General features: G+C 50.5%; 1 protein-coding gene across 1 annotated transcript; it reads left to right on the top strand.

The window, feature by feature from the left end:
* Positions 1-214: 214 nt before the first annotated feature.
* On the top strand, positions 215-3,914 carry LOC104464784 (dynein light chain 2, cytoplasmic). Its single transcript, XM_010077612.1, has 2 exons — positions 215-367; positions 2,059-3,914. Exons 1-2 carry the CDS (start codon positions 215-217, stop codon positions 2,194-2,196), a joined length of 291 nt encoding a protein of 96 aa, XP_010075914.1. The 3' UTR covers positions 2,197-3,914.
* Positions 3,915-7,523: the final 3,609 nt, after the last annotated feature.

Below are 7,523 nucleotides of genomic sequence, written 5' to 3'. Positions count from 1 at the left end.
GTGGTGATGTTGGACTATCTCTGATCTAACCTCCAGACAGTGCCAGTGCTACAGTGCTCCAGCTATAGGGGCACCTTAGCCTGGGACTGCTGTGGGCTACCCTGAGAAACTCACCTGGCCGTAACATTTGGCTTGTGACGCAGCCTGCCGTAGAAAGGACAACCTCTGATGCACAGGAAGCTTCTTTGTTCTTGGGAAGGGATTAAAGGAATCTATGTTCTGCCTTAGGTTCACGATGTCTGACAGAAAGGCTGTAATCAAGAATGCGGACATGTCCGAGGACATGCAGCAGGACGCCGTGGACTGTGCTACACAGGCGATGGAGAAGTACAACATAGAAAAGGACATTGCAGCATATATAAAGAAGGTAACTGTGGGATGAGGGGGCTGCTCTGGCTGAGACTTCACAAAGCTCTTACGTGTGCCTGTTGTGAGCCTGAGTGCCTGAGACTTCATACTTGCATGTTTGGAGGGAGAAGATGCTTTCTTGGCTGCTTTACTGCAGTTCCCAAGAGGATGGAGTGACTCCTCCAAGGTCGGAGGAGGGCTGTAGCAGAGCAGGGCCTGCTCAGTTGCTCTGGCAGGCTCTGAGCAAGCAGTGTGAGCGCTGCCTCTCTGGATTTGCCAGCCTAGAAAGAGCCAGCTGCAGTCTCTGTTCAGGGCTTGTTCCACAGATGCTGCTGCTTGACTTGCAGTACCAGTGCCGGGTGGGATTATTGTTTCACTCCACGTGGGCTGCTGTGTGTGCAGTTCTGTCTGCCATGCTGCTGGCTCTGGTGGGGTGGTGTGGAGGAGGATGGGGCCTCAGCCTGGCTGGCGGAGTTCTAAAAGGTGCTGCTTTAAAAACAGTGCAAACAGCTGTCCTGGCTTGCAGAGAGGTGTCTCCCCACTTGCAGGAGCCTGTTAAGTCTCATGCTTGATGGCATCTGAGGAGCTGTCGGTTCCCTCTGTAGCCACTTCTCTGAGTGTCTGGGCAAAGTGCTTTTGGAGGAGGAGAGGGTAACTGCATAGGCAATACTGCCCTGCCACCCGGGATAGCTTTTGGGCCTTGCTTGTAATCTAAGCTTGAATGTAAAGGATTCAAAGGTGTCTCCTACCCTCTCAGATCACTTTGATCAGAGGCAAGACTTATCTCAAAGTGCTTGGGGCAATGCAGCCTGTAAGGTGAGTGCAACAGAAGGCGTCCAAAAAGAAGTTGGCCTTTATTTCCTGAGAGTGGGTTGAGAGGAGAGAAGCAATTTGATGCACCTTCATGCCCTGGCAAGAAAGCCTTTTCCTACTTCAAAGATTATCTGTAAAGAGCTCAAGCTGCCTTGGTGCTGTCTGAGGACTAACACTTACTTTAATCTTGAATGTTGATTTTGTTCTTCTGACTCTGTCTCAGGGGAGGGAAGAGGGTGTACTTGGGACTTGTGTATTAATTAGAGGGAGGAAAATGGTCTTTAACCTGGTCTTACCTGCTAAGTGGAAGACTGATTGTTCAGCTAGCATTCAGCTCTGCTCAGCTTGGACCTCTTAGGTCTTTGTGTGCTGTCTGGCCTGTGAAATTTGCCTGCTCATTATCAATGCAGATTTTCTCCCCTTTATGTGAAGAAGTCTCAAACAGCAGAAGCCAGACTTCTCCTTCCTTTTTTTAGGTGACCTTTAAGCTCAAATGCCTTGCTGGGGCAGACATGCCAAAATCTTTTTTTATTTTTTTGTAAGTGGGCTTGGAATGGGAGAGGAGAAATATTCCCCTGAGCTAGTAGCCTCCACGCAGGGCTTGAATAGTACTGTACCAGGGAGAGCTCTTGGGTCTCTTTTTTCTGCTCAGGGCTGATGGGTGCTCTGAGTCTCCGGAGATTATTTGCTTGTGTTGGGTCCTTCAGACAATCCAGCTTGGGGGTCTGGTTGTGTCAGTCACTACCTCGCTTCATATGACTTGCAGTGGGGAATCCAACAATGCTGCAGGTGGGAGGAGAGGCGATGGTGTGAGCACAGAAGGAGCTAAGAATTTGTGTGTAGAACTATTTTCATGTGGGCTTTCTTGGCCTTAATGCCTCTCTTCTTTTTCTTCAGGAATTTGACAAGAAATACAACCCAACCTGGCACTGCATTGTTGGCAGAAACTTTGGCAGCTATGTAACACACGAAACAAAGCATTTCATCTATTTTTACTTGGGTCAGGTTGCAATTCTTCTCTTCAAGTCTGGATAGGTAGTAGGAGCAAGTGAAATTTGGACTGTAATGCACTGATGGCTGAAGCCACGACTCCCTTTAACATGGCTATGCCGCTGCATGGACTGTATACTATATTTAATGTGTATATGTTGCAGTAAAAATCTACTTCTGTTTAGTTGCCTGGGAAGAAGGCGGCATTTTTTGTTACTGCTTTTTTTTGGTTGTATTGCACTAGGAAACCTGTAAATGCTTAAACAATGGCCTTTACGTGGGAAGAAATAAAACTATTCCACAACAGCTCCCTCGGTAGTAACTCCTTCTTTGAGGCTGGGAAGAGTTCTTTGGGCAGGCCAAAAGACCCTGACTTCCTTACTGAGTTTTATTAGACTGTTAATCTTGTAACGAGGAGCAAAGCCAGTGTGAGCCTCTGTACCCACCCCGCAGACTGTTGAGAGCTGGCTCTCCCAGTAGCCTCAGTGCAGGTACTTAGACCTTCCCTGAAAGCTGGTGGGGTGGCTCTTGATTCCATGGCTTTCACACACAAGTTGAACTCCACCTTGGACTGTGATAAACAGACTTGCAGCTGGCACCCTCGGTGTTCTCTTTTAGTGCCCATCGTGTGTTTTTTGGCTCCGCTGATACATTAACCTAGACTTGCAAGTAACTCAGCCTGGTCTAGAAGACTTCAACAAACATCCCTCTGAGCTGCTGCTTGCTGCAGAAAGCAGCATCCTGTGGCTGAAGTCTTTAGACCTTGATGCTGAGATCTAAAGCCACGTGGCCAGTCCCTGAAATGGAGTAGGATATCAAATTGGTGACTGCTGACAGCAGCTCTATTTGGCATGTTCTTAGCCAGTTGTCTCAACACTGCCTTAACTTGATGCTCTCCTTAAAGCAAGCTAGTCATGTGGAAGACTTGTAAGTGGCCACTGTCTCCTTTTTTTTGTTTTCTGTAGCTGATAAGCTATTTCTGGAGGACTGTCCTCCATGTTCTGATATCTGCTTTTGTTCTTAAAGCACAGTACCAAGAAGTTAAATTTACATGTGATGTTTGTGTGAAGGAAATCCATGTGACATCTGCTTTGAAGGCAGACAAATGTCTTGGTCTCCAATTTGTCTTAGTATGTGCTGACTCTTGGATTACACTGCAGGAAGTTCTTTTTATCTGGGTGTGGAGAAATGCTGTGTGATGGCAAGTAAATACCTGGTGCTTGCCATAAGGTCTATTTGTTGGTTTGCTAACTAATGCATAGACAATATCACTGGGGCTGATGAGCTTAACTGGTGTCTCTGAGATGAATTTGGTGTTGGTGATAAATCACTGCTGGGGGGAAAGGGCCGAGTGAAGGGAGCTCTTCATTGGGAAATGACTTAATGACCCAGGTTGACTACTTCCTGAAGTAAAAGTCCTTCTTGTCTCTGTGCAAAATCCAAAGTATGCCTAATTTTGTAATATTGATAGAACAATATTGTAATTAGAAAGAATGTAGCTGTCATAACTTCATGTTGATGGAAATGTCTGCACTGGGGTAATGTGCCTTGGACTGTCTGGGGCACTTTTGTGGTCTTGTCTGTTCAGAACTCCGCTCTGGATCTGAAAGGAGAATGTTTTGGGTTTGTGTTTTTCCAAGCATGAGTCTAATGTGAACCTGTTCACGGTCTCTTGTGGAGCAAGATCTGTTCCCTTCATAACTGCAATGGCTCAAATACCATTTATTTTTTTCAAACATTAAAGGTGAATTGACACATTTAAACAGTCTCTCTAGTTTGTTTTTCATTGCCAGCTGTCCCAAGCAAAAACTGCAGTTGCCCAGAGAGGGTGAGCAGTGAGTTCTCTGCCCTGGAAGATGCTGATGACCCAAAGGAGAGGCAGAAACTACCTGAGGAGCTGATGTGGCCCATCTGTGCTGGCTCAAACACAGCACCAGAAGGAGGGATGGAGGGGAGCGTGTGCTGCCACAGCCCTGATGGGATGCTCTTGTGCCAAGTAACCTAGAGCTGCAGGCACTGGGGCTAACCTCTTCGGGACTTGCCAAGCGGGGGTGGCATAGCAGCTGGGGTCCTGGCTCCTGTGCACACTCAGAGGTTTATCTCCCTGCTTTGCAGGAAGGGAGGTTTTCCCTTCAGGCTTCCTCCCTGTGCTCGATAGAAAGGTGAGATCTGGAACTCGTGCCACTTGCCTGAAGCTGGTGTGTTTAATGCCTCTCGCAGTGCAGGGGCTGTGGGCTTGCCCTTAAACAACCCCCCTCAGCTCTATCTTGTTCCTGATGCAACCTAATTTTGGGTTTGTGGCCTCCTTGGTATTTTGGAAAAGCTGTGGGCTCTTACCAACTACAGCAGCCTAACAGCTACTGTGGGACAGTAATACCAGTGTGAGAAACGAGGGGAAGCTGAGCTGCGGAGAAACATGACTCACGCTAAGTAGCTATAAAATGAGCTAATGGAGAACTCCCAACAAGCAGCAGTAGGGCTGTTACACACGGGTGATGTGCTGTAACCTCCACCTGGCAGTGTCAAAAAGCAGAGGAGCTGCTACTTTGGGGGCTGCTGCTCCATTGGCAGTCCCAGCAAGCCTTTTAGCTGGAAGTGTAGTTGCGGAGCTTAAGCTCCAGCTGTGCTGAGGCTCTGCACTCCTGGCCTGGCTAGGTCTGGGTTAACACTGTGACTCCGAGAAAGCATCTGCAGCCCTGTGGGGCTGGGGTAGCTAAGCCCCCTTGGTCCCCAGGGCTCTCAGTTAAAGCAAGGGACAGAGGAATAGACTCCTGCATGCCAGCTGCAGCACAGGAGGCTGCCAACCCAAACCTGAGCTGAAAAACTCCTCCAGGGTGGGTCCTGTCTGTGGGAAAGCACCCCTTTGGGTTCTGTGTGGTTGCATCCAGTGGTGCTGGTGTAAGTCAGAGCCTGGTGAGGTGTGGAGGCCCTGCCAGGCCTGGAGGGGTGGTGTGCCCTGGAAATGATGCAGTAGAAAGTGGGTTTGATGCTTCCTTGGATGTGTCATGGCAGCAGAAGTCCTGCTTCAGGTGAAGGAAAAGAAGCTCTAGCTGACACCTTTATCAATGAGGCAGTGAAGCGGGGACCTGCTCCCCTCCCTGTAACGCCTGGGATGGACATCGCACTGTGCATCCTCCACCTTTCTCCCTTTGCATGGCACTGGAGCCCTGGAAGACACAGACTGCCTGAAGTTAATCAACGTTTCCCTCTGCATGGTCAAGAGCAGGCTGAGGTTTGAACATGGAGCTGCCTGTCCCTGCTGCCTTCCCAGCAGCTGTCTGACACAGCTTTTGGCTGTGACTTTTTCCATTGCTGGGCTCCGCTTTGTCTCCAGTTTCCACCAGGCACAGGTGTCCTGCGTGATGCCTCTGAGTGTTAACTGCTTCCATGCCGGAGAGACTAAGAATGTCCCCAGGGCAGCTGCTCGGTTTCAACGGGAACATGAAGCTATTTGGAAACATCTGGATCTGGGGCATGGAGTGGAAGGTATGTATCTGGGGGAAACATCTGGAGAAACAAACTGCTTCCAGATGTATTTGGGAAAAAATGCTATTTAAATGTAAACTCTGTATATTACTGTCCTGCCTTTCAAACATTCAAAAAACGCCTGCAGGGGAGTTGAGGTGCTGGTTGCTGCTTGTGGGTGGACATCTGGGTGCAGGAGAGTGTCTGCAGGCGTGCGTGTGCATTCGCTGCGGGTAACAGTGCGGTTCGTGGTTGGGGAGAGTGTCACATTATTTTCTCTTGTACAAGCCAAGTTACTCAATTCCTCATGTCGAGTATTTCTTCCAGATGTGGCCTTACAAAGGCAAAGCTTTGCAGCCCTGAAGAGCAGACAGGCTGGTTTTTGGTAGCTATGCTCCATGGGTGCAACTGCTAGGCATGATCTAGGATTCATTTTGGGGGGGGAGTGTGGTGTAAAGCCCCAGGAGAAGTTGCGTGACTGTAAGCAGTGGGAGCCAGCCTTGCTCCCTGCCTCCTGGCACAATGTTCTCTCCCCTTCTCTGTGACCCCCTGGGACTCCAGGAAGGGACACAGTGATGGTGACATCCTCCCCACCCTGGGCGTCCTGCACAGGGTCCAGGTATCCCAGCCTGCTCTGTGGGAACACGCAGGCTGCAGGTGGGTGCTCTCTGGCACTGCCATCACAGTGTTAATCTGCCCCAAGCGTGGGGAAGCAGAGCCTGTCGCTGGTAAACCCGGTACCCAACAGACACATTCCTTCTCACAGTGCTTTTGCAGAAGATTTGAGATGAAGAGAGAAAATGTGGGAAGGAATCACTTTTATGTTGCTTTCAGCCTCTGACAGAGGCCAGTGCCATGCAGTGAAGGAAGCAGGGCTGTGCCATCCCTGCCCACCCGAGGTTTCCCTGCTGCTTTGTTCTATTTATTGAGCCACGGTTCTGACACCCTTTTCCAGACTGTGACTCATAGCAGCAATGTCTGTGCATAAGCCATGCGTCTCAGAGCACTTTATAGATACAGGAGCTGCAGGAGCTTTGCAGGAGCCAACTGTGTTTATTAAAAGACGATCAGATGTTTTCCCCCTTAAGGCAGTGTCTAGCTGAGGCTGAGTAATAACTCATTACCAACGAGACAAAAAGCTGCTGATCATCAGGTCAGTGCCTTCACCAGCCCTTCTGTTGGTGACAGCAGATGCCACCTCCTCCCATTCAGACCCTGCTCTGGTCCCTGTCCCTTCCCCTGCCACCAGCCTGGGCAGGGGCAGCCCCAGTGGGGCAACCCCCAGCTCTGCTCAGCTGCTCTGCAGGATTTGGCCCTGGGTGAAGCTTGAGGAATGGTTTTATCTGGCCCTGGTGTAGCTTGTTTGCTCCTGTCCTAGTGCTGGGGGCTCGGAGCAAATGTGCCAGAGCTTGCTGTGTCCTGGTGGAAAAATCAATGGGGGGCCAGTGCCGTGTGCCACAGAGGCATCCCGGGAACGCTGCTGGGGCTGTGGGCGAGGTGGGGTGCCACGTTCTTCCATGTCCCCATGTGTCCCTTGCTGCCCAGCTCTCGTCCCCTTGCAGGACTGGGGCCGGGACCCTCGCAGGCTTGGTCAGAGGCTTTCCCCAGACGCCATCCTCCGGCGTGGCCGCTGCAGCCGTCCCCTGCCAGATGCCATGGCATCTCTCCATGTCCTTTGTTCCCTCCCTTGCTTATGCGTCTCCATTGATTTATGGCTGTTGCAGAGCAGCCTGACCGCGGCTCAGCCGCTTGCCCAGACCTCGGCCGGGCTGTGTACCCTTGGTCCTGGCCGGGAGGGTTTGGGGGAGAGATCTAGGGCCCCCCTGCATTTAAACATGTGCACGGCCTTTTCTTTCAGCTCCTTGCAGCCCGGGTGTGGATGAAGTGTTTTCAGGGGGAGGAGATTG

The sequence above is a fragment of the Pterocles gutturalis genome, unplaced genomic scaffold (genome assembly GCF_000699245.1).
Source record: "Pterocles gutturalis isolate BGI_N339 unplaced genomic scaffold, ASM69924v1 scaffold4803, whole genome shotgun sequence".
In the NCBI taxonomy this organism is placed as follows: domain Eukaryota; kingdom Metazoa; phylum Chordata; class Aves; order Pterocliformes; family Pteroclidae; genus Pterocles; species Pterocles gutturalis.
Note: the sequence above shows the minus strand (reverse complement) of the source record. Positions and strands in the feature narration are given on the sequence as shown.